The 27,341-nt window shown below is 51.9% G+C and overlaps 1 protein-coding gene across 3 annotated transcripts in view; it reads right to left on the minus strand.

Moving 5' to 3' along the window:
* jmjd1cb (jumonji domain containing 1Cb) overlaps window positions 1-27,341 on the minus strand; it is an 80,747-nt gene that overhangs the window by 14,873 nt on the left and 38,533 nt on the right. The window contains exons 3-10 of one of the 3 annotated variants that reach the window (XM_035533797.1): window positions 12,418-12,531; window positions 5,946-6,051; window positions 4,986-5,110; window positions 4,739-4,882; window positions 4,171-4,212; window positions 3,519-3,765; window positions 881-2,625; window positions 194-366 (exon numbers count right to left, since the gene is read on the minus strand). In XM_035533797.1, coding sequence (XP_035389690.1) covers window positions 194-366; window positions 881-2,625; window positions 3,519-3,765; window positions 4,171-4,212; window positions 4,739-4,882; window positions 4,986-5,110; window positions 5,946-6,051; window positions 12,418-12,531 — 2,696 coding nt within the window. Of the gene's footprint in view, window positions 1-193; window positions 367-880; window positions 2,626-3,518; window positions 3,766-4,170; window positions 4,216-4,738; window positions 4,883-4,985; window positions 5,111-5,945; window positions 6,052-12,417; window positions 12,532-27,341 lie in introns of all 3 variants that reach the window. The other 2 variants (XM_027021677.2, XM_035533798.1) reach the window with 2 other exon arrangements.

Consider the following 27,341-nt stretch of genomic DNA (forward strand, 5'->3'; position numbering starts at 1 on the left):
AGGGCCAAGCCAAGCTCTTGCCCCTGGGGGTGGTAACTGTACTGACTGCCATAACAGAACGGGTTGGGTGTGAGCACGGGTGCTGGACGAAAGCACATTTGTTCCAATTCGGTTCACAAGGTAACAGCCAGTGCTGCGCGCGCGCGCGCGTGTGTGTGTGTGTGTGTGTGTGTGTGTGTGTGTGTGTACTCACTCTTTGTGGAGCTCTGTGGAGGTTTTGGGGAGTGGTGGGCTGGAGTGTGAGGTGAGTTTGAGGGGCCGGTGTGGCTCCGTGCTGGCTGGCCTTCCCGGGACATGGCTCAGGATTCCCAGGCTCTCTCCCGAACTGACAGGGGTGGGCTGACGGAGCCAGGGGCTGGGGGTGTTCTGGAAAACACACACACACACACACACACACACACACACACACACACACACACACACACACACACACACACTTATCTATCTTTCTCCTCACTGGCTCTTCTCTTTCCACCTCCCTCTCCCAGTGTGTGTCACACACACACACACACACACACACACACACGACAGCAAGGCCAAAGCAGCCTCTGGTCATTCACGATGGCACACAAGCACACACATGCAGACACACACAAACACACACACACACACACTCACAGGCATACACACGCACAAGCACACTCATGTATACACATGCGCACACGCACACATGGACCTCACATCGAGTGGTCAGCATTTACATACGAACTTTGGTCAACAAGAAGGGCTGGGGTACCACGTGTAGTTACGCACTGTGAGTTCACCCAGCACACACACAGTGCCGTCTCACACACTCACAAGGTCGGTCTCCTTCACGTCCTTCATTAGCGTTTGGCATTACTTTTGCACTCTTTTTTTTGTGTGTGTAATTAGTTCTTACCCTCCGCAGGCCGGCATCGGAGTTGACGGCGTTGTCTGGGTGTACCCACTTCGAGGCGGGCAGGCCAAGGCCTGGCGGGTAGGAGTGGGTGCCGTTGGGGTACTGCCAGATGATGGGGTAGAGACCCAGCTGGTTGTAGGGGCCTCCGCCGTGCGCCTGGGCCAGCAGTGCAGGGGCCGGCGGCGGCTGGAGGAACTGCTGCTGGTGGGGGTGGTGGTGGGCCAGCGTCAGGTGCCCCAGGCCGCCAGAGTCCAGGCGAGGATGGCCCCCGAGCAGGGAGGTGGGGGGCATGGTGGGCAAAACGGTGGAGAGCAGGGGGTGGTGCACGGAGGGGTGGGTGTGCGCGCTGAGGGAGGAGGTGGGCAACAGGTGGGAGGGGTGGTGAGAGCTGGGCGTCAGGCAGGTGGCGTGGGAGGATCCGTGGAGCGGGTGGAGGTGAGGCGGCAGGTATGTCACATGGTTGCTCTCAGCCTCGGGCCGCACCAGCGCCGGGTCACGGTACACGGTGAAGTGCTCGCCCTTGTCGACGAGGAGCGGGTTCTTGGTGGCCTCGGGTGGCCCGCGGGCCAGCACGGGCTTGAAGCTGGAGCGGGGCACGCCATCAGCCTCCGGTCTGGTCGCCGTGCGCCCTGCTGCCACAGGAGGGAGGCTGTCGCCGTGGCGACCTTTGTGCTTGAACACCTCGGGTGACGTGTTGGGCCGGGGCTTCAGGGCCTCCAGCATGCTGTGCGTCTTGGACCTCATGGCATCGGGGGATGGGTTGCGCTTGGGCCTCAGCACATCGGGGGAGGGGTTGGACTTGGACTTGGCCACGTCGGGTGACGAGCTGAGCTTGAGCGGCCGGCGCACATCTTCGGCGAGTGAGGCGTTCTTGATGCATGGCATGATGCCGGCATACTGCTGCTGCACCTTCTCCCGCTCCGCCACGGCCGCAGACTCACTCACTGACGCCACCGGCCGGATCACCTCCGAGTGGGCGAACTCCAGGCCACGGCCCAGCTGCTGTAGCTCCACCTCCACCCTCCTGCCCTCGCCGGCCGCCGTGTTTAGCACCGAGCGTCTGCCTTCGGCGACGTAGGCCTCGCATGCTGCGGGGCCCAGCAGGGCGGCTGCGGCCCCCGAGCTCTCCCGGGAGGCGGGCTGGGAGCTGCCGTCCTCCGTGATGTCGATCACACACTTGGGTGTGTGTGTCCGGGGTGCCCCGGTGCTGTAGGGGTCCTTGGGCAGGGGTTTCACAGTGCTTTTCATTTCAACTATGCAGCCCTGGACCTCTGCGGGACCTGAGGTCTGGGGTTGTGTGCAGGGCCCAGCGGGGAGCAACGGGGACACCTGAGGTGACCTCCTCTCACCTGGTGACCTCCTCTCGCCCGACAAGTCATTCAGATGCTCGTTCTCGCTCACGGGCGCCCCCTCCTGGCAGCTGCCGAGCATGACGGGAGACTCCTCCCAGGGAGACAGCCTGCTGATGGTGGCCAGCTCCCCCAGGGCCTTGCAGCCCTGCAGCTTCTCTTCGTCGTCGTCGTCCTCCTCCTCCTCGTCTTTTAACGTGCCTCTACCTTTCAGCTCATTCTCCGAGCTGGGCTCCGACAAGGAGTCCAGCTGGTGCTTGTTGGAGTTTTCCGAGTCGCTGCTCTCCGAGAGGTCGGACGCCTCCGTCTTCAGACGCTTCATTCCGCTCTTCTTCTCTTCTTCCTCGGGTTTCCTCCTCTTGCTCACCAGCTGTTTGGTTTTGCTTCTGGAAATTTCTGCATCACAAGAGAGAAACCTGTAAGACGATCCGGCAGACACCCAGACAAAGCAGCTTTAAAAAAAAAACAAAAAAAAAAACATAAATAAATAATCATTCTGTGGAAATGCCCAGGATGGGCGCGTCCGCTGTGGTGATGTCATAATGTCTGCGAGCAGCTTCGCTGTGGTCCAGTGGATCTAACCAGTGGATGATGTCACACCACTTAGATGCCGACTGAATCTTAAGTGCTGCATTAGTGGTGGACGGTCTCCTCTCTACATTTAAGCATTCTTAAAAGGTCCCTGGGCCAGCGGCAGCCGCACACACACCCGAACTCTCGAGCTCTTTCGGTGGAGATGCACCGCACGCCCCCTTCAACAACCAGGTGCCGTCACCAAACCAAACGTAAACGCACACAAACGCTTAGCCAGTTGTGTCTGTCATCTCGGACACAAGACACTGAACTGGCTGGCCCAACAAAGCATTCAGCCAATCAAATGAATGTCACTTCAAGGGAAAACCAATAATTCAGGCTTCAGTTCCACGGAACTGGACGGACGGTTTGGTCTTCGGCATGCGAGTGTAAACCGAGGAGGTGTGACGCGAGTAAAAGGAAAGGTGCCACTTTTACGAAGGAGAGCGAGACACTATGATCACAGATGGCTTAACAGGAACACATGACCTGAGCGCGGTGCGCAGACACATGGAGGAACAAGCCTGTGCTTTGTGTGTCATTCTCCTTCATCTACACAGTACTAAATCAACATCCAGTTGTGTAATCCTACAATTTCCAGAGTTTTCCTTTCATTTCATTTAATCGGAATTCACAAAGAAACAATTCTGCACTGGATCATCTCTGGTTCCAGTGGGAACATGGCACTGGTAGACAGCGGCTACCTCCCTGCCCACCTCCAGCATCCAGCTTCTCCTCGTCCGGTACGCTGCTGTCCGAGCCCTTCCTGCGTGATGGCCGGGACCCGCGCTGTAGCCCCGGAGACGACTGCAGCTGCTGCTGGTGCTGAGCATGCTGGGATTGCTGCTGCTGAGCATGCTGGGATTGCTGCTGCTGAGCCTGGGCAGAGGCCTGCTTGGGGGTGGAGCCAGACGAGTTCATCACTGGTCTGGGGCTGTTGGCCTGGGCGCGTGTGTAATGACCCTGCAACAGCACGCACACACATTCATGCACACAAAGAGGACAAAGATGGGAAGGGGGATCAGCAGGTGAGGCCGGACTCCTAGAACAGGACTCCAGTTGGCATGAGAATGCGATAGTGTGTGTGTTTGTCCGGCACTGGGATCAACATCCACCACAAACACTACCACCACTAAAACCAGTACGTCACGAGAATATAAGGAAATTAAGGAAGCTCCGTCCACTTCCTCATCCGCCGACAGCTGGACTAGCCTTAAAAAGGAGAGTTCCTATGGCTCTTCTCTGCTCCATCAAATTAGCCTTCTGAGGCGGCAAAGCGGTTGCCCGCAGTTACGGCACGACTCCAGCTAACAGTGCGCGAGGGATATGCAGGGTCTAGAGCTACTGAGAGGGGGCGCGGCCCCGTACCTGAGTGACTCCTGTGTTTCCACTTGGTCTCCCTCCTGTGGTCTGCTTGCATATCCCCAATTAATGTTTAAAAAAACAAAAAAAACAAAAACAAATAGAGAAGAAAACAAAACAGAAAACAAACAAAAACAAGGTGGAACAGAGAAGTCTTGTTAATAATAAAGGGAACAGTGATATGTTTGTTCTACAAGGATCTAGGATTTATTTTTGAAATAATATTAATAAGGAAAAAAAAAACAAGACTTGTAAGCACATAGGAACTTTACTTTAAACGCTAGCTACAGACAGACAACAGAGCAGCATACAACACAGGGCACACACAGGAACAGGCATGCACACAGCAGCGTGTACCCTCACACGCACCCACGCACACACACACACACGCACGCACACACACATAACACTGGCAACACCGAAATTACCATTGGGTTGCAAAGTAGTGTGTTGAGTGTGTCTATCACGAAACAGCACAGCACAGCAGAGCACAGCCAGGCAGTGTGTGTGTGTGTGTGTGTGTGCGTGTGCGAGGGCGTGTGTGTGAGCCGTTAGCAGCGTCTGCGGTACTCACGTGGGCAGTGTTGCTGTTCTGGCTAGAGCGAGATCTTCTCCTGGACGTGATGCCAATATTCTCTCCTTTCAGCAAAGAATGGACCACATCGTCCAGAAAGGTCATTTGTACCATAGACGGGTCGACGTTCTGCGGCTCTAGTACCTGCGGGAGGGACCGGGGAGCCGGGGGGAGGGGGGGTTGGGGTGTCAGGCGGCGGTACAGAGTCGGCATGGATATGGAACGCCAGTAGCGAGCCGGCCGTTACCTGGTCATTCATTACGACCATAGTGCGACTGAACAGGTCGTGGTGGGTGATGATGCCTGTGAACCACTGCGTGGCCGAGTCCTGCCTGTAAACCCGAACACGGTACCCATTTAACGAATAGGGACCTGCAGACAGATGAGCACAAGCCCACGTTAGCGGCCCGGAGATCCCAGAGAGGCTGTATCACTCTACAACATCACGACATTCCTCCTCCTACGCAGGACAAACATTTCATCAGCACAATCACATCGACAGAGTTTGAAAGCGTCTGTGATTTAGTAAAACGCCCATGGCCCAGTCAGCCCGGTCCACGAGGACCGTGGTGTTGTTCCATCCTTTTTCCCCAGCGTGCCTAAGCTGAGCTGACCCAGCCAAGCAGGGGAGATGGAGACGTGGGTTAGCACGGTCGCTGCTTTTTCAGGAGGGGGCGGTGAAGATGACAGTGGTGCGACTGTGGGAGCCCAGCTCCGTTCTGAAGGTGAAGGCGGCGTCCACCCTACACCAATATAGCGCACACGCAGAGAACACGCGTACACCACACGCATACGCATACACCAGAGGCACACAGCTCAAAAACTGAACAAAACCACATTTTGCATTCTCTCTCTCTCTCTCTCGCTCACTCTCTCGCTCACTCTCTCGCTCACTCTCTCATATTTTCCTCTGCTCCACCAAAACCTTTGGCTTAGAGACACTTTCCGTTCCTCCATACTCTGCCAGCTCGACAATTACATCCAACCATGGCCTGGAATGCTGTTGTGGACCTTGTAAACCGGAGACTTTGCCAAGAGCCACTGGAATGCACCGGGGCCAGGTACAGCTAAGCACAACTCTCACGCTCCCTGCCCACATCACACTGGGGAAAAGTGAAGGAACTTCCACAGAGAATTCCCAGCTCAGTGGAGGCAACACGCACGGCAAGCTGCGATGGCTGGAGTGTGTGTCGTCGGGGAGTCTTACCTTGCATAAAAATCTCTTGCACTTTCTGGTCCTTCACCCAGCCTTTGACTTCTTCATGAAGGTGTGGGTTGTCCCTGAGAACAGGACTCAAGCTGTCCACTTCATCCTGAAAAACACAGGGGACACACAGGCGGGCATGTTAGTGACCAGGGAATGCACGTGAGCGCGTCGTGTTAGAAAACATCAGTCCCGTGTTGGGACTGGGTTGGTTTTATTCTGAGTTAAGACCTGCATAACTCAGGGCGTAACTTTAGACTCGATTCGGGCTCAGGTCCGCAGGACTAGCCCGTACTTCACTGCTGCTGTCTCCCTACACAGTGTTAAATGCTTCTCTTGTTGGAAACGCACTAGCCTGGCAGATGTCTTTCTCTGTGTTTGATTCAGTGTCTGATTTTATCAGGAGCCCCAACAGAGCCTGCTGTTGGGAACCAGACCATACGGCTCTCCTGCTGGTCTGTTCCGTCTGACCTATGCTGACAACGTCATCCATCATCGGCATCTCTTGGGGGTCTCGGCCCTTAATCCCAGAGCATTAAGGGAGCCACACGTCGACAGGATCACGTCTACCAGCCCACTCTAAACTCCACTGCCTTCCTACTTTACAGTTCCCCACAAAATTCTCCCACAGGACATCCTTGAGATCACTAGCTCACCGCAGACCCCAAGACCAAACACACAACTCTTGTTCTAGCCCTGGTGATGAGACATCCCACCTCAAACTTGCCCTTGGTCAACCCTGACCCTCCAAATCCTTAACATGTTCCCTTCAGGCAATGTGAACACACTTAGGCAATGTTTAAACATTTAATGGCCCATTAACGCGCAGGGCGTTCTTCATCGCTGCCAGAAGTCTTCAGGACATCGTCCTGATCAGTCTAGGATTATAATCAGGTTCTGTGTACTTTTTAAACTTTGGAATCTGCTCAGATGTAAACAAAGTTTCAATAAACAAACACGAGTAACCTGCAGCAACAACGGCAGTGACGGTAGGATGACAAGGACAGCTGAAGCAGAGAGAGAGTATACAGTCAAACACTGAAGCACTGAATCAAACAGCGAGGGCGTAGAAAGCTGCAGCACCCATGTGTAGGCACACGTGTGTGTGTGTGTGTGTGTGTGTGTGTGTGTGTGTGTGTGTGTGTAGGCACACGTGTGTGCGCGGGTGTGTGCGTGTATAGAGTGTGCAGAGGTAATTGGAATTCTCAACTCTAGCACAGAGCTCAGGTGCACTGTGGGTAGCACAGAGGTCTGGTCTGACGGAGAGTCAGTGCATTGCCAATACGCCAGTCGCCAGTCTCTGACACACAGACATAGCCCCAATAGAAGTTTTCACCTAAACCAATGCAGACAGTTAGCCTTACTGTTGTTTCTTAACAAGCTAATTGACCTCACTGGTAAAAATCAATTCAGTGTGTCTGAGCTCTGTGACACACTCACGCTACACAGGAGCCCTGTGGTCAGCCTGGTGGGTGTGTGTGTGTGTGTGTGTGTGTGTGTGTGTGTGTGTGTGTGTGTGTGTGTGGGGGGGGGGAGGGAAATCCGCCCACCACTTCCATATATTGTTGTTGGTAATGAGGAATGGGAGGGGCCAGCCTGACAGGAGCAGTCTGTTTACACAAGACAAGAACCATGCTGCCTAGACGGACACACACGGACACACACGCAGCTGTGCTCAGTGTTCTGCTGACTGCTTAGTTCCGTGTGCACATCCTCTATAAGCCCAGAGATCTGGAGCAATGTGCAATAGAAAGTGTACACGTCTGCTTCACTACTAAGTGTACACGTCTGCTTCACTACTAAGTGCTAAGGAGAAAATCGTAAATACAGAACATGAGTGAACGTTAATGGTACATCGTGGCAGGCGGAGCAGTGGTGTGTCATCAAGGTCAGCCGCGGTTACTCACAACCAAACACTTGGTGATGCAAAGTATAAGCCCCAGTGTGGCTCAGCCCGGATGGAATAATGTGTATCACTTCCCTTTCCTTCAAGCACGCACACATGCGCAAACACGCACACACACACACATACTGCCTCTGTTCCTGTTTCTATTTTAGGGCAGGAGGCACAGAGGGAAATACATGATTTATTTAGCAGGCTGCAGATTCCACTGGACACTTTCACACTCTGTCCTACTCTGAACAGGTATTCCACATAGCAGCTGTCAGAAGATGGAATATCTCACACACATGCATGCATGCATGCACACCCACCCACCAACACACCCACCCACCCACCCACCCACACCCACACCCACACACACACACACACACACACACACACACACACACACACACACACCCTCCTGTGAAGGGCAGAGCAGACATCCTGTTTTTTTCTCTCTCTTTTCTTTATCCACCCATCCTCTCTGCAGCAGTGGGCCTCCATCCATCACTTTAATGGCAGCATGTTGCGGGATTTTCCACACGGCTCCGGTGTGGAAGACTCTGAGGGGAGGAGGAGGGCGGCGCCGTGTTTTGGGGAACTGGGAAAGCATTTCCAGGTCCCCCACTCTGGCCCAGATAGCCAAGCCTCCTTTCCCATCCCTCCCTGCCCCCCCACCCCCCCACCCCTTCGCCTGTGTGCCATTCCCAGTTCCCCACTGCTCTCCCTGCCGAAACATTGTGGAACACATCTCTGCACTAAGCCCGGAGTCAGAACACTTTGTCCTGTGCTCCTGAATCGATCCTAGCTGCAGTGAAGACTTAAGTGCGGCAGCGTTGTAAACACCCAAACAACCATCCCTGCACGAGAGGAGTTGGGAGACCTCCACGGAGAACATGCACGACGCTCGACCTCCTGGGACCCCGAAGAACGAAAACACTGAAGCACTCACACCCCAAACAACCCCAAAGTCGTTCAGTCTCTTCAATCTCCACAGCAACAACACACAGCAAATGCCAGGACAACGAGCGTGGAACAATCCACACAATGTGTCCTAAAATTGTGCCGTGAGTGAAGTCAGTATCCCATCAGAGGCATGGCTAGAGTGGAGGTGTGGCTAGGAACCCATCGGAGGTGTGGGCACAAAGGTGGTGTGGCCATGAGCCCATTGGAGGTGTGGCCAGGACAATAAAAAGCTCCATACCTGGAATCTACTTCATGTAATTGAAAGGTGTGAGCAGGATTTAAGTGCTGCTGTGTGACAGGGTGTGGCGTGTTCTTCCGTGTTATTCCTGGGTGTCTTGAGCGTGGTTGCTAAGCACTGGCTGTAGAAGTTACGCGATTAAAGTAACAATAAGTTCATTAACAACGAATGAGACCCTGACTGAGTCCTATTACACACACATGCTCCACACGACACAGTGTCCTTGTTCACATTTGTTGGCTAATTCCCTCTCCGTGTGAGTCTGTGTGTGTGCGTGTGTGTGTGTGTGTGTCCTGGGCTCCTGTGATTCACACCTTAAGGCACACGTGAAGGTGAGCAAGGCAGGCGTGGGGGCCCAGCAGCTGTGGGTCTTTGTCCCACCTCCTCACCTCCCCCTCTCTGCTCCTCACCTCCCCCTCTCTCCCTCTGTGTCTGATCAATGTTGCCACCACGTTCTGCTCACGTCCCACTGCCGAGCCGCAGTAAAGCCATGCTCTGAATGGGTTTGGCGTCCAGCATTCTGGCAGTTGCCCAGTAGTGATGAGTATAACACCGAAAGGGCAGAGCCTCCCGGGACATGGGGCCAATCATAGCACGGAGGGCGCAGGGGAAGGGCGTACGGTCAGCGCCGTGCTGGGGCCCCTTCAGACTCGCCGCACACACACACACACACACACACACACACACACTGCTGCCAACCAGAAAACGGCTACTGATGTCAACAGCTGCCGCCTGTGTCAGCTGGCTGGGGGAGGTGGCCTCGTTTGTGTGGTGGCAAAAAAACAACAACAACAACAACAACAACAACAACAAAAACCCACACATTAAAAAACACACAAAAACGGAAACAAAAAAAGCCCCTCTGGGCAGGCGTTAAACACTGCAGCACCCGTGAACACTGACAGGAAGCTGACAGAGACAGAGACGGTCGCCATGGAGAGAGGCAGCGTGGGAGAGGTGACACAATGCTTGCATCATACATGGAAGATAAACAGGGAAGGGAGAGAGAGAGAGAGAGAGAGAGAGAGATCTTTGCAGCAGAACTCCCACTCTCCAACTCTCGCTAAAATGGTTGCCTTAGAGACAATTTGGCAAGGGTGAGTCATGCTGAAAATGTCACTTTTTTCAAGTGAAGAGTGGAGAGAGAGAGAAGAAAGAAAGCAAGAGAGGAGTCCAGAGTAATGGCTCTAAAAGCCTGGTGCAGGCCGTTATAATATCACGGGAAATATCGGCAGAATTAAAGAGCAACCAAGGGGAAAATGGCACACGCGGACGCCTTTGTTGGAGCGCCGAGACGTCACGTGTGCTGGCCACTCTTGTTGCTATGGCAATACTATGTATGTGGCATGTTTGTGAGAAAGGCTTGTTGCTGGGGTAATAAAAGTGTGTGTGTGCATGTGTGTGTGCTCAGCATACAAGAATAGGAGCTGTTGCCAGGATAAACTATAGGACGTGTGTATGCAGTGTTATACTGTCAGACTATAGCATGTTTTTCAGTAACACAATCCTGACCAGGAACGTGACAGAAATATGATCCTTCAGAGAGCATTTATGTGAAAGGGCATCTGTATGTATGCACACGTGTGTGTGTTTGTGTGTGTGTGTGTGTGTGTGTGTGTGTGTGTGTGTGTGTGTGTGTGTGTGTGAGCGCGTGCGCGCGTGTATGCACATGCATGCATGTTTGTGTATGTGATGTATGTTTCTTCATTAAATGCGCAGAGCGTGTGCCAGAGTGATGTATGTCACAACTGTAAATGAGGTGTGGGAGAGTGTGAGTGTGCGTGTGCGCAGAATAGCAACACACACACACACACCCCCACACCCAGCTGATCTGTCAGATTCAAGCTCCAAAGCCTAGGGCAGGCAGCTAGGGTAGACAGCCCCTCCCCCTCAGAGATGTCCTTCACTGTCATTGCTCCAGGGCACCTGCCAGAACCCAGTGCCCACTTCAGACCGTCATACACCACACAGACTGCTAGAGGGCGCTATTAAAGGGCCAGAACATCTCAATCTCCAATCCCCCTCTTCCAGCTTTGGCACAGCGAGTGAGACTGATATGATCCCCTGAACCACTGCTGGCCTGCCCTCCATGCTTCAACAATGCTCACTTTTTCACACTCAGTCCCCCCCCACTCCATATCACTCCATCTTCCTCACCCTCCTCGTCCTCCTCCAGAGCTCCAGTCAGTTGGACTGAGACATAGAGGTCCTATTGTTGCCGTTATTCCTGTTGGGACTGTGACGACTTGCCCCCTACCCCACTAACCCCCCCCCCCAGCGTGTCTGCGCAGGGTTGTAGAACTGCGGCACCTCGGTGGGCAGGCAGCGGGCACTGGGTGATGAGGACCAGCAGGAGGAGGGACAGAAATGTTGATGGTGGGGAAAATAAACTGAACGGCTGACTGGAAAGAAGAACAGAAGGTGGAATGGAACAGCACGGTCAAGCACACGCCGCATGCCGTGGTGGAGCCATGGTGGGAGGGGGCGGGGCAGGGGCATGGCTTTGGGGGTGCGTGTGCTGCCCTTGCTGACTGGCCTGGTGGATGTGGGGGCCGTGCAGAGCTGCGTGTTTAAAGGCTCGCTCTCCCTACACAGCCTGATGGCTTTCACATTACAGCTCTGTCTGCTGTGAGCCAGTGTGTGTGTGTGTGTGTGTGTGTGTGTGAGTGAGTGTGTGAGAGAGGGAGAGAGAACGTGTTCTTTTTTTAAAGGCCAGGCAGTCTGACAAGAACACAGTGTTCCACACAGGCAGAATGAAAACAGGTTCTACAGTTGCCCTGCAGGAGTGGAGACAGAGACGCATCCGTTTGGTTCATTAATCTGAAAACACTGCACACGGCACACTTCACCCACACGTGTGCTCGCCGGCCCTTTAAACCGAGGCGGCCGTTCTCGTGACCTATGACCGTGTGATTCCCAGCAGCGAGGTTAGAAGAGACATCACAGCACTCTGTGGTTAGGATCACTAAACACGGGTGGAGAGATGGCATGGGCAGGGCCGGGCGCCAGAGAGGCCCGACCTGGATGGTGCAGCTCCCTGTGTGTCCAGGCCCTGTGCCTGCTGTTGGGGGTGGGGGTGCGGGGGTGGGGTGGGAGGTTTGCAGCTTGCAGACAGATGGCATTTCATTAACTGCTCAGCAAATGGTGCCTACGACTGCATTGTTAGGAAAGTGGCACACATAGAAAACTAGCAGCAGAGATATGCCCTTCTACACACACACACACACACACACACACACACACACACACACACACACACACACACTCCATCTGCGATAAAGAGCTGAACACAGTGGCTTAATGAGAAGGTTGAACAGCAGCGCTGTGACCTGTAGGCCAACATATGTATGTCCACGCACATGCAGGCATACGCAGGCAGGGCTCACCTGATAGGGCTGGCAGGCGTCGTCGTCGGTCAGGAAGTCCAGCTGTCTGTCGGAGAAGAACTCAACGGCGATGACGGAGCCCAGCACGGTCTTGCCCACCAGAGGCCTGAACGTCTGTGGCGGGGGGGCGAGAAGCATACGGGCCGTTAGCACACGCGGCATCGGCACCTCAAGCAGAATGCTGAGCGTTGAGGTTTTGATGCGCACCCCTCTCCTCCCCTGGGCTCTATGAACAGGCTCTGATGTCACCACCCATCACTGTGGCTGCAGGATTGAGCATCACCAGCATCTAAGACCCAGTCACGTGTGTGTGTGTGTGTGTGTGTGTGTGTGTGCGCGTGTTTTCGCGAACGTGCACATGTGTGTATTAGTAACAGACATTAAGCAAGATTTCCTCTTAAATCGTCAACACCATAAAAGACAGATGGTTTTGTGCCGCTTTGGGGGAAAAAGACTTCGAACAGGCTGGAGTGTGAAGACCATTTCCTCTGCAGTGCCAGGGAGAGAGAGGGACGCAGCACTCCGAACTCCACCGTGAGACATCTGCACACGGAGGCAGAGAGATGACAGTCAAGCCACACACAAACAAGCCTGTGTGCATCATTTACGTTCACTCGCATCCCCAACGTTCCCCGTAAGGATCACAGCTCCGCTGGGTGACGCACTGGTCTCTAGTAGCCGCACCAAGCTGGAACCAGAATTAGAACTGGGCCAAGCTGCGTTAGCAGAACACACTCTGGATTCAATACCTTCAATACCACATTAAATATCCCCCCCCCCCCTCGTACGCTGTAGTACCCCAGTAAACCTCTGTTCGCTGTAGTTCCCTGCAGTAACCCCCAGCACTCTCTAGTTCCCCTCAGTAACCCCAGCACCCTCTAGTAGCCCTCAGTAATCCCCCAGTACCCTCCACAGTCCACCACAGCTGAGGCAGTATAAATACCCTGGGGCTGCAGTGTAGGGGACATTATAATGCTTATGTCTGCATAAAAGGAGAGGACAGGATCTCGCCTTGACATTAGACACTGGGCCTTGAGCCTGTGTGTGTGCGCGTGTGTGTGTGTGCGCGTGTGTTTATGGTCAGCTGTTTTCTTGGCCTCACAGACATCTACTTACAGTGTAATCTATGGTAACTGGACAGGCAACATGAGATCTAAAGCCATAAATAGCTGTTGTCACACACACCAGTGGGATGTTCCCCAGAGTCTGCTCATGTTTAGGGATCGCACTCTACAGTCAGTAAACTCTACAGGCCCTACAACTGACTAAACACCACTATTTTGTTCAAGATTGTCAGTTTTTAAATTTCTTGCAGTGCCACAAATAGAAGAACTATTAAAACTCAGGATCACCTTGTTCAGGTGTAAATGCTGACCAATCACAGAGCTTTATGTGCATGCACGCCACACCTAACCAATTACAGGGCTTTATGTGCACGCATTCCAAACCTCTTCTGGCAAACTCCTGTGAGCCCAACAAACGCCTCATCACTGATTCGGGTCATACACAGATGAAACTCTAGTCAGGACGTAAAGGAAATCTGAGACATGGTCGCTGCTCTCCAGTGTCACTGCACCATCATGGTGTCCACAGACACCTGGCGGGTCAACGCACGCCCCTTCACACACGCACGCCCCTTCACAGAGTGACACTGGGAGAAGGGGTGGTGCGTGTGAGTGTACCAGCCGTGAAGGACACGATAACTTTGCTAAAATAAGTGCATGAAAAACAGCAGGCCGTGCATGGCTAGTTTTGGGTGGGTGGCAGCGGAGCGGGGGTGCGGGGGGGGGGGGGGGGGGGGGGGGGGGGGCGGTGGTTAGATAGATAGATGCGATTGGCACGACTTCCACATCCTGACATGCTGTAATAAAACTCTTAAGTATTACTGCCAGTTTAATTACAACGCGCCGCTATTCACTATTCACACTTGAATAAAGTCCCTGGAGAGGGAGGGGGTGGAGGTTGTGGAGGGGGTATATCTGGTAACATCACAGAGGTGAGCAACAGCACTGCCTCGTGGTATTGGTTTTCAGCCTGGAGTGAACGCGGCACTCACGAGGGAGGCGACAGAGCAGGCGGAGGTGGGCTGGGGGCGGAGCCAGCGGTGGAAGCTGACATAGCGCTGCTCTGTGTGTGCAGGGCTGAAACAAGGCCAGCCGCTAACGACGCCCTGCTTCTGGGGCAGATAAATATAGGACCGCCGTGCCAGATCGAGACGTCTTAACGGAGCACACGGTGTAAACCTCCGGGAGGTAGAGGAGTGCACAGCTGTGAGAGGCATGCACAGAGTGGGGGGGGGGCGGGGGTGTAGGAGGCGGAAGAGCCTTCAGGTTTGGTGCAGGTGAACGTGTGATGTGGTTTCATAGCACTGTGGGCCAGAGTTCACCAAACATCCACACGACCTCCGTACAACAAACGCCAGTGCTGATCAGATATGATAACCGTTAGTGCCTGTCTAGAGAAAACTGAACCTTCAACGATAATAACAACAATAACAACAATAACAACAATAACAACAACAAAAACTGCCCACCCACAGGATTTTGAAGTCTTAAACACACACACACAGACGCGCACACACGCGAACGGGCACTACAGACACACTTTCTCGTGGCGTCACAATTCAGGTCACATCTGCTGCACGTCATCAGGGAGCTACCTCTCACTTGCCAGTGCACACATACACATACACATACACACACACACACACAAACACATACACACACACATACACACACAAACACACACACACACACACATACACACACAAACACACACACACACATACAGGCACAGACACACACACATACAGGCACAGACACACACACATACAGGCACAGACACATACAGGCACAGACACACACACATACAGGCACAGACACACACATACAGGCACACACACACACACACACACACACACACACACACACACACACACACACACACCTCTCATCTAGTTCAGGCAAAAAAAAAGGCAAGTGCACACAGAAGGAGGGGTGTGCTGGGGGAAAGAGGTGTGTGCTGGGGGCATAAGAAGCGTCTCCAAAAACGAGAGGGGAGGTGGGAGGAGGGGAGGTGGCCTGGTGTCTGGCAGTAAATATTTGATAAGGCTGAGCACACTGGGACGTGGAGAGATCACACATGGGGAGTACACATGCTGCCACATCAGCAGAGTGGGCAGCACGAGGGGAGAGGGGACACGGCTATCTGAAGGTCATGGTGGAATATGAGCCTCGGTCACACAAACACGCGTTTGAGTGAGCAGGTAAGCACAAACTCGGACCAGCCTGCTGTGAAGTGGTCATGAATACACACAGTGAGGATCTTTCTCATCTCATTGTGACCCTCAATTGCAGACACACACACACACACACACACACACACACACACACACACACACACACACACACACACACACACACACTATTTGAAGCACCAACAATGGGTCGCTTCATGAGGGGAAGGAAGAACACAACTGCTCTGTTGTAGCGGAATCAAAGGATGGAGAAGGGTGCAGTTCCCGTCGGCTGTGCACAGCTCCGCCTCCCACATGGCCACGCCTCCTGATCCTGAGCTCCACCCACAGTGCTCTGGCCACTGAAGATTTGGAAGGGGAAGCCAGTGGAAAATGCCTCGGCAAGCACTCGACAGCCCTGTACCGTGCTGCTCGGTGTGCTGGTTGCGTGTGTGCGTGTGTGTGAGCCAACTGAAGCAGCTCTGCTATGTTTAGCGCTCCATCCCAACTGGGACTCAGTCCTTTCCCCTGAATTCCTGGGTGGAGCCGTGAAGCTTTGGGGCCATTTCTGTGTTTAAGAGCACATCCAACGGACCTCGGCCTACTGACAGCTCACATGAACATTACTGACACAACACAAGAGTGTGTGTGCATGCATTCGTGCGAGTCTGTGTGTGCGCATGCGAGTGTGTGTGTGTGTGTGTGAGAGCTTGAACTAGTTACATTCTCTTTCTTTCCACCTTTTATTTCTTCTGAGAAACTGACAGTGCATGGAAGTAGTAAATATTAGCACACACATACTCTCACACGCACACACGCACACACACAGTAGGGTGCACAAAGACACAATGAGCACCTCATCACACCCACTAGCAGCACAAACACACTTTAGTCTCCCCGACCAGTGTGAACTCTAGTGACCTCTGCAGCAGAGTCAACAGGAAAAGGTGCTTTAATCAAGCAGCGGTGCGACGGGGCAGTCTGAATCTAGAGAGCACTCTCTCCCTCTCACTATCACCATCACTCCCTCTCTCACTCTCTCCCTCTATCACTATCACTCCTTCTCTCACTCTCCCCATCACACTCTCTCTCTCTCAGAATTAGAAACAGCCTCATAATTCTGCACAGAGCCACACTGAGGAGCTGTTTGCTAAATGGGTTTTAGTTCAGTTCAGAGCGGCCCCCACCTCTTTCTGCTGACACACACACATATGCGCACGCACACACACACTCATGTGCTCTCTGTGGATCTGACTGGCTGGTTCTACACCTACACTTCCCCCTCCTCCAGACAGACCCAGCGCTGTAACCCCCACTTCAGCCTCACAAGCCTCTGGCCCTCCAAAACATCAACCTCTACAGGGACTTTCCACACAGCTGCACTGGTTATACACACACATACACACACGCACACATGCACGCAGACACGCACACATGCACGCGCACAGACACACACACACTCTCTCGCTCTCACACAGTTTGTCTATCCACTGCAGTGATTCAAAAAGTCCCCTGTAACAAGCACCCCGCCACCCACACACACACACACACACACAGAGAGGTAGATAAACAGCAATGGCCCTCCGCCTGATGCCTAGTATTACCCAACAGGTAGGCCAGCCCGTAAGCCAGGGTTAGACCAGCACCAGCGGTGGGAAGGACGCCCCTGTCTCTCTGAAAGGTGAAGGGGGTGTAGCTGCCAAACACCCAGCTGCAGACACAACACCGCGGCAGAGAGCTCCGTGTGAGCCTCAGGCAGGTAAACATCCTGCACGCAGATGAGCGCACGTGCCCCAACACCACCCCCTCCCCAAAAAACGCGCATCCCCTCGGCCAGATCTTACGGCGGGCAAGGGGAAGGGCATGAACACGGCGAAAACGGAGCCCGAGTTAACCGCGCTAAGATACTGCTCTGCCAAACAGCCATCGAAACAGCCAGGAACAAGTCCGGAGGGGAGGGGGGTAGGTCTCCTGTTTTCTTTTTACCTCAGTTCTGAAGCATCAGCCTTGGACGGCCGTGAAAGAAGGCTCCTCGAGGTGGGGGGGGGTCCGGCGACGGGGTCTCGGTTGATGGCGGAGTCCAGACTCTGACAGAAGGCGAGGTGAAGGCAGCTAAACGCAGGCGTCTCCTGTGGTAGGCTCGCGGTGCTCGTTAAAAGGAGACGCGAGTGTCGAGAGGAGATGGCGCTCACTCCTGTGCTGGCCGCATAGCAGACATTTTAAGTGGTGGACCAAGGAGAGGGAGAGGGGGAAGAAAGAACGAGAGAGAGAGAGAGAGAGAGAGAGAGAGAGGAAAAAAAAAAAGACGACTGCCGCAGAGCTCTCGGAAACAGGGCAAGGAGGACGACTGGAAGGAGGCAAATTGAGTCGCTCCCTCCCTCCCCCGCTCTCTCTCTCTCTCTCGCTCTCTCTCTCTCTCCCCCCCTCGCTCTCAGTCTGTCTCTCTCTCTCTCACACACACACACACACACACACACACACACACACACACACATACACGCCCTCCCCTTCTGTGCATGTCCCAGCTCCTGCACAGAGCCACATTACTAGGAGGCCTGTTGTTCGGGGGGTGGGAATGAAAGTGAGGGGCGTGGAGACAGCAGCACTCGGACTGGGCATGAACTGGGTCAGCCTGGCCGCTTCCTGCATGGGCCCGTTACACAACCACTTGCCTGTTCTCCGCACACGCACACGCGCACACACACACACACACTCGTACTAACAGGAAGCTCTTCAGACCCACAGAGGGAAAAAAAACAAGAACGAGAGAGTACAGGACCTCCTTCTCTCCTCCTCCTCCCCCTCTCAGCTTGGAACGCGAGGCGCGGGGTGAGCATTTCTGCCGCTCACCGGAGGGAGAGGGAACGAGCTTCTTGGCATGGAGCTGTGAAATGCCAAGAGACAGAGAGTGTGTGTGTGTGTGTGTGTATATATACACCAGGAAAGGGGCGGTGCCGTGTACAGTGTAACTAATCTCCCCTCATCACAGGTGGTTGGGCAGCTACTTCCAGCATGACTCACAAAATAGAGCAGAGCTTTAGCATACAGAGACACACACACACACACACACACACACACACACACACACACACACACACACACACACACACACACACACAGAAGAGCAGATAACAGGCAGGTGATGCCTGCTCTCTCTGGACTGGCAGCATGCCTGTGGAACACGACCTTACACCCCTGGCCCGGCCCAGCGCTGACCGGACCCCTATACACACATTGGCATTCAGTTAGTCCACTGACCTTGGCTCACTGTGCACTTCTAATGGGTTCAATGAGAAGTAGGGGTGTGTGTGCGTTTGTGTGTGTATTAGAGATGACTATGGCAGCCTGGACGCAGAAGTGGGGGTGTTCTGTTGACCACAGCCACTTCGAGGGGTACAGATGTGTGCCCAGTGCTGTCCAATGGAGGAAAGGACCTGAGTGAGAACAGTTTGGCGCTGGGTGACCTGGTGAGGTGTGCAGATGGCGCAGATCAGCGTGAAAGCTAATGATGAATGATAATTCCACACGAGTCCCACAGGCTTACGACCCAGAACTGGAGAACTGCGTGTTAGTGGGAGCCTCCTCCCCAGAAAAACAGGTAGAGACAGGAAACGAGAGTAGATTAATGCTGTGTGTGAGCGCGTGTGTGTGTGTGTGTGCGCACGCGCATGTAACAGAAGCCTGCTGGAGTCCAGAACATCTATGCGGTACTATGCTCTTGGCACCTGGGTCGTCATGCTCAAACAGCTGCGAGCGCTCCTCCGTGATCAAAGCACGCTTTCTCCTGCAGTGGCGGGAGACGACCCAGAATCACACACCCACGCGCCGAGCGCTCCGAAGACCCCTAGACACAGAAACGCCTCTAAGAAGCCATTTTCCCACAGGAGAGGGCTGCGGAAAGGGTTGTCGTGCGTGCGTGTGTGCGCTCTGAGACCGTCCTGTGCCAAGGTGACCTATGAGGAGCAGACTTAGCTACGCAGCACGGTCTGAAACCTGAGGCCCCGAAACCCACAGACTGCAGCGCAGCATTCTGCTCCGCTCCACCCACATGACGACGATGGCGGCGTCGGCCCCCTCCGCACCAGGATTGAGAGGAGACTTTTGAGAAGCTGCGTTAACGTGCCAGCCTGCTCGTCCTCACAGTAGAAATGCAGTCGTGATGGCACACGCAGCACAGCTCACGTCTTTTTTGTTGTTGTTGTTATTGTGATCTAAACATGATTTGTATTTTTACATACCAGCTTCTGGTCTGAGCTACCAAACCTATGATCAAAAGAACACAAAGCAAGGAACACACACAACTCCTTGGCAGAAAGTAAGTCCTTGCCTACCCCAAACCAGACCAAGCAGCCCTGGAGGAAGAAGAAACACTGTAAGAAGGAAGTTGAAATATTCAGGGCCAATATAGAATATTTCCCTATTTCGCTTGCAAAATACTGCGTCCCTGTATTCTACGACCGACAGAACGGGAACTGATCTACATATTCAAACCACAAACAGCGAAGACAAACTCCGCATGGGCCGCTTCACTCTGTGTCATTTCAAAGCGCTTTTCTTGGACATCAGATTCAAGCTGTGACATCAGCTGTAAATGACAGTAAACATGACCTGGACGTGCCCCGGTGTTAACCAGTGCTCAGCCCTTCACCATATCCCACAGGACAAGATTAGCAAGCATCTTCACAGCGGTCTGTAAACTCCACCTCAAGAGGTCAAACTGGTGTGGGAACGTTTCAGTATTATAGTGTTTTTGGTATTAAAATGATTCCAGTTCACAGTAGTGTCTAAGGCTTCGGGGGGGGGGGGGAGTTTGGGGGGGGTGACCAAAGCATCTTGGGAAAATGAAAATAAGAATGTTTTATAAGACAAAAAAACAAAAAAACAACCATATTGCCATTCACTACACAATATCTTTCACACAAGTGTCAGTACATATCTGAAATGCTTAGAAATATCACATGAAAACCAAATTTGATTGATCTTCAGTGTCCTATTGCTAAGACCTGATTGTCTCAGCTCTGTATTCTCTCAAAATACTGAATTTTTGTTAAAGCCACAGCCAACAATAATGTGCTACACACGATCTCATTATGAACATTTCAGCAGTGGGGAATTAGTCACTCATACGACTAAAAAGCACCTAATTTTACACTTGAGAAAGTATGATTAAGTCACTAATTATACTGTAGGGTTTTCCCTGCAGTGCTTGACTACAGTGTCCAAGAAAATCACTGATATGTTAAAACGTGACCGATCTTTCATCTCACACAGCTACATAATGCCTGTCGGCTTGCTAATAGCAGCTTATCCTGAGCAGCTAAAATTGATTCTCACCCTAAAGAGGATGAAAGAAAGAAAAACGCCTTTAATCTGGGGGGTTTTGCCCCTTTTAGCCAGCAGGGGGCGCTCTGATTTCTGGGACCCCACGCATTTGCGTGGTGGTAAGCATTGCGTTGTACGCATGCGTATCTCAAAATGCCCCCTGGCATCACTCACTTGCCTGTTAGCTAAAGTTAGCTAGAGGGAACTGTGACTAGATAGCCACTTAGCAAATGCGTGAGCTCCTACGGCCAAGTAAAGTGCGTCATGGGTTCAGACAGACCTGGCCCTAGCAACAGACACACGCACACGGCATGTAATAGAACTTTTACACCTTAAGCAACACTGCACACACACGAAACAAGACTATTTCAGCAACCCCCCCCCCCCCCCAGGCTTTCAGTAAATGACGCAGATGGCTATTGAGAATAAATGCAGCGCATGCGTACACGCCACTCATTGCTTGCTATCTAATGTCAGCTACACCGAAACATGATTAACGTTAGCCACCTGGATAAGCGCAGAACACGTACGCAAACAATGCAACAGTTGAAATAAAACACAGCCAACAGGCGGTACATAAGAGCTCCAGAACATCTTTACACTCCTTTATTTAACTTATTCCGATATTTCAAGCAGGCGCGCACACAGCCACATAAAAGGAGAATATTCATCTAAACTCTGTTTCTGCAGCCATCACAAGAAAAGGGGAGGTGTCCAACACAGCAGGTCCACATGCAGTACCAAATGTCCAGATGTCCCAGGAGTCTACCAAATGGACTTGGTGAAAACTCCTCATCTCCGCTGGTGTCAGTAACAGGCAAGATAAAGCTCTCTGGTCATGAAAGGCTGGCCTGACAAGAAAGGTCAGGAGCCTGTCTAAAATAGAACTTCCACATCTTTTTCAAAGCTTCACACAAAAAGAACTTAAGGTTTCTGTGATGCCTTCATGTTTATAAGCTCTCTATGATGGGAGAAGGTGCACCCCAGGCTGTTTTAATGTTCAGTAAAGGGACAACAAATGAAAAGAGTAAGATTTATTTCTCTAAAGAAATAAGCCTGTAGCTTATTTACTCAGAGTGGAAAGCACTGAACGAGTAACTCACTGTTGTAACGTGGCTGACATCACTTGAACACACTGGGAAGCATCGTTAATACTCCGTTAATCTTAAACACACCTACAGACTACTGGTTCTGTGATGCTGACCCACTTTGAAGTGAGTGTAAAACTCCATTTCACTGCCTCAGCCATGTATTCTGTCCAACGCACCAGGGTGAACACCCACACTAGATGATCATTCTTGAATCTCATTTTAGCAGACCCTACTGGCTTTATGTTTGTCTCTTTGTTTGTCTCTCTTTACTTCAGAGATGGATTTTAACAAACTGAAGTGAACAGTTATCATTATTGACCCAGAAATTCAATACTGGTGCTTCCCTCTTGGCAAGGTCTCCAACACAACTCTACCACCCAACGCAGCTCCACCACCCAACACAGCTATATCTCCAACGTCATTTCTTCTAGTAGAGCTCCATCCTCTGGCCAGCTTGCTCTGCATAAAGATCTGAAGAGTTCTAGCCGCTTCTCTTTGACAGGGCGGCGGGGGCAGGGGGTGGGAGGCAGTTCTCCTGTGCTGTGATTACTGCACCTTTGCCTAATTAGCATGTTGTGGTGAAGCTCCAGCTGTAAGGTCAGGAGATGGAGTGCTTCCAGGTCACGCATCGACACACTGCGACGGGGGGTGGGGGGGTGGGGGTTGGAGATGATGATGTGGAAGGAATGTGGAAAGGGGAGGGATGCTGTGGACAGGGGAGTTTTTCCAGGGCTGGACCTTGTTCTTCCCTGATCAATGCTGCGATGTAATCTTTACCTGGTAGTGTGTGTGTGTATGTGTGTGCATGAGAGGATTAAGGCAGAGTGACTGACAGGGATGAAATGCCCTCCATGCCAAGATCACCACTACACCTGTTCGTTCTCTCTCTCTCCCTCCCTCCCTCCCTCCCTGACAAGTAAGGGGACACCAGTATGTTTTGGTTGTTGGAGATGGTTGTCGTAGCTACTTGGATGAATGGTGAAGTGGAATGGGGAGGACGTGGGAGGTGAGGGCGGAGGAAGCGGGAGGTGAACGCTTGATCCTGTGGCCTAGCCCCTGGCACACACCCCAGGAAGTGGGAGTGCAATGTAACCAATGGTTACTGAGAATCACAGAAACCAACACATAGGGGCAGTAGTGGGAAATAAAACAAAATGTGTATAAACAAACAAACACACAAACACACGGACACACGGACACGCACGGACACACACGGACACACACGGACACACACACACACAGAGGTGACCGGGTATAAGCCTTACTCCTCTCCATCTGTAACCCTAGGAGCTGCAGTCTGTCCACCTCTCCCTCACTCACTTCTGCTCTCATTTCTGTGAGCCTGCTATTCCATGTCACACCATTTCACACAGAAGGAGAGAGAAAGAGAGGGGGGGGACAGTACAAAATGTCTCCTCCACTGTGGTCTTTGTTCTCCATTTTCTGCTGTGGGGAAGCGCAGGAGAATGTGTGTGACACCAGGAGTGTGTACGTCACACCGTTCGTTTCGTTTGTCAGAGAGGGGAACATGCTGACGTTGGTCTGATTGTGTCAACCAGTCTGTACCATTAGACGGAGAGGGGCAGACTGGAACACCTTTGTTCTCTCTCTCCCTCTCTCTCAGCCAGGCAGCTCCGTGCAGCACTGCAGCGCTTCACACTAGTCATCATGACCTTCAGCTCCAACACACACACAGTCACCACAGGCAAATTACAGCATCAACAGTATTAGAAGTAGTTTTGTGGAGGCCACGAAAAATAGACCATAAACCTTAGGCGCATGTCATTCCAGCAAAGGAGAAACAAAAACTACACTCAAAACCATGAGTCTGAAGTAGATTAAAACCATACTAATTAATTACTTCAACTGCATCAGAGTTCAGACTGTGACATGTCTCTCTCTCACACACACACACACACACACACACACACACACACACACACACACACACACACACACACACCCTCTCTCCTCCATCATACTGTACACTACGCCATCTCCTCTATATCGTCTGATACATGGTGATGGCTTGAGAGTGCTCTGGTTTACAAACGTGAAGCATTACAACACACCGTTCCTTAACTCCATGTTAACTCACAATACTGCCCTGATGTGACAGGATGCCAGTCCAACGCCATGAGCTGCATTTACCCTGACCAGGCCCTGATGTTGTTCTATGTGCATTTTGATGAATCACAGCATTCATATAATAATCCAGGCCATTCTAACCATACCACATCAGCAGTGTGTTGTTAATATATTGCAAAGCATATCATATCAGAGTGTGAAGCAGTGTAATTGCAATGAGTGTTGTCCAGCTATGACTCAGCATGCTGTTACTGTTCTTTTATAGTGGAACCAGTCATACACTGAAATGGAGAAAACACAAGCAAAATATTCTGACGTCCAGACGGTGAATCTGGAGTTCTGTGAGCCTTCAGTTTTATTTCAGGGTTGTGTAAGAAACCAAACTCATCAACGCAAGACTCATGCCTCAAATATTATCGTTTCATGTAGTAAAATATACTGCGATGTAATGCTTTGCTTTTGTTTGGGGTTACATCCTTTTGGGGTTTTTTGACAGTGAACAGCACAGAGCCATCTGACAGCATAACTCCAGCCCTGACAGCAAAAACAACCCCATCACACCACACACGGGGCACAGAGGATGGAGTGGATATTTCTGCTTGGAAAGTATGCCAACCCAGTGGTGGTGTCATTTCACACACACACACACACACACACACACACACACGCACATACACATTTTATATATATATATATATATATATATATATATATATATATATATATATATATATATATATATATATATATGCACATACATACATACATACACACACACACACACACAAACAACTCACACACACACACATACTTTGAGAGAGAGAGAGTGTGTGTGTGTGTTTGTTGGGAGAGGTAAAAATAGCTGTGATTCCAGCAGAAGGTGGCTCTGTTAGTGTCTGGTACTGAGCTGGGTTGATATTAGGTTGATATTCTAAGACAGGCAGGTGCAAGGGGGGCCAGGAGTAATTGAAGTCACTGTACATGAAGCCAGGAGAGAATAACAGTCTTTCAACCATCTGTGTCTCTCTCTCACACACACACACCCTCTGAAGTTACTGAGAAGACATGGGCACAAATAACAGCCAATAGTCACCTCCCTGATAGCTCTGTCTATCACTATGTACAACTTCTAAAATAAGCAACACACACACCCCTCCATATTCTCCAGCTATTATGTAATGTATGTGGGCCCTGTTCATTTTATGATTATAAGAGATTTATGGCCGATAAGTTACTGCTACGGTGTGTCACTTACATATGGAGCGTGCTGGAAACTGTAATCAGAGAAAATGGGTGCGTCTGTATACACAAACATGACTCAATGTCCCTGAAGCACATCTAATGAAGCTTGGGTATCTGTGCAGCCCTCGGCGGGGCTGTTCAGAGCTCGGAGGAAACCGCTTCACTTCACACACCAGCTCCTTTGTTTCCATGTCGACGGGCGTGCTTGCTGCTCTCGGCGCGAGCCCAGATAAAAGGCAGATTGTGGTCAGCCTTGCCTCATGATGTCAACGTGTGCATGCCCTCTTAGAGTCGGACGGGTAAACAGAGGAGACCACACGGAGCCTCGTACCTCTACTGCAGGGGTCACTAATGCCGGCTCCTGGAAATGACAAGCCTCTCGTCTGCGTCTGTACCATCCACGTATCTCTGAGCTGCTGAGAAGCCTGGCTATGCCTAACAGGACCCCCATCCCACCCACCCCAAACCTCCACCCCAGCTCAGCGTGTATGAAGGGTGTGGGTGGAGACTGCCTAACAGAGCGCTGTCTATAGAGGCCCTCCAGCTAAACTCTCGGCAGAAAGCATTATAGGTAAACACATCATCGGCGACAGTCAGGGAAGCCCAGAGTGGCCAACCTAAATATTCAAACAATTACAGCCTCCTTTCACCAATAGCGGGATTCCTTAAGCAATTTAGCCTCAGAATTCCCCAGACGATTAATGAAAACTGCAGTAATAATTCCAGATCAGGTGTGGATGCCGGTCTGCAACAGGGGCAGGCAGACCGGACCTGTTATAACCGTGTTACGGCACGAAAACAGCGGTTCTGTCAACGTCAGATTTCACAGCATGAGGTTTCAAATGACCGAGGCGTCTTTGTCCGGCGTCTCACCAAGGGTAGGAGAAAGCACTACAAAGGTGAGGCCTTCCAGGCAGGGCCCTGCCTGTGCCAAGCGGGCATCCTGAGGAAAGGTCACACCTCTGCCCTTCCCGAACCCTGGAGGAAAGGTTGTCACGGGCCTCAGGCGGGCACGGAGAAACGTGCAAACCAGCCGTGTGAACTAGCTGTGGCTGTGGCGTCACACATGGGCAAGGGTGTATACTCAGTCCTTTGCAAATTCTGATTCTTTTATGATGTTTTGCACCCCTCCCACCCCCACACACACACCCCACCCCTGCTGCTGAGGGAGAGGGCGGAGCCGCGCGGCCGCCATGCTGCAATTCCTGTCAAACTCATCATCCTCGACGTGGCCGACCAAAAATGAGGTCACTCGGAAAAAAGGAAAAGCGAAGCTATAAATAACGTTCAGGTAGAGCAGCGCGGTGATTCAGAGGACGCCAGGATTTTCAGGCCGTTGCCTTCACACACACACACACACACACACACAAAGCCCGAAAAGAAATGTTAGTCCGGACGGAGCCTCATCTACACTGCCGGGACATTTTAGAATTTCCTTAAATACACTTTTAAGGAGAAAAGAAAATTCCATATTCCAGATTTCTGTCTTTGCAATTACCCACAAAAAAAAACTAAATAAATACCTCCCCACACACACACACAATGAAAGGGAAGGGAAGTTTGTTACTAAGGCTGCATGGACAGCCATACAGATGTGACGTGGTACAGTAGCTCCAATCCCGTGTGTATGCGTGCACGCCACCATACACCCAGACTGAAACCGTCGCATACAAATGCCACCTGCACCACAAATGCACTTCAAGAAGACTCTCCGCTGCACAAGGTTACACACCACTGAATACACACTGAACTCAGTACCATGGGTCAGGGGTGAATGCGGCTGTTATGCCACAATGCAGCTAAAATCATCACAAAGGCAGTATTTTCTTGAAATTGAAATGGTATAAACTGTTTTTTTTTTTCTTTAACCCCACACCACCACCTCCAAACATGAAATCTTTAAAATTAGGACAGTGCAGACTGCTAAATAACATCTCTAGGCAAGC

Source organism: Electrophorus electricus, chromosome 14, assembly GCF_013358815.1.
Source record: "Electrophorus electricus isolate fEleEle1 chromosome 14, fEleEle1.pri, whole genome shotgun sequence".
NCBI classification, from domain to species: Eukaryota; Metazoa; Chordata; class Actinopteri; order Gymnotiformes; family Gymnotidae; genus Electrophorus; species Electrophorus electricus.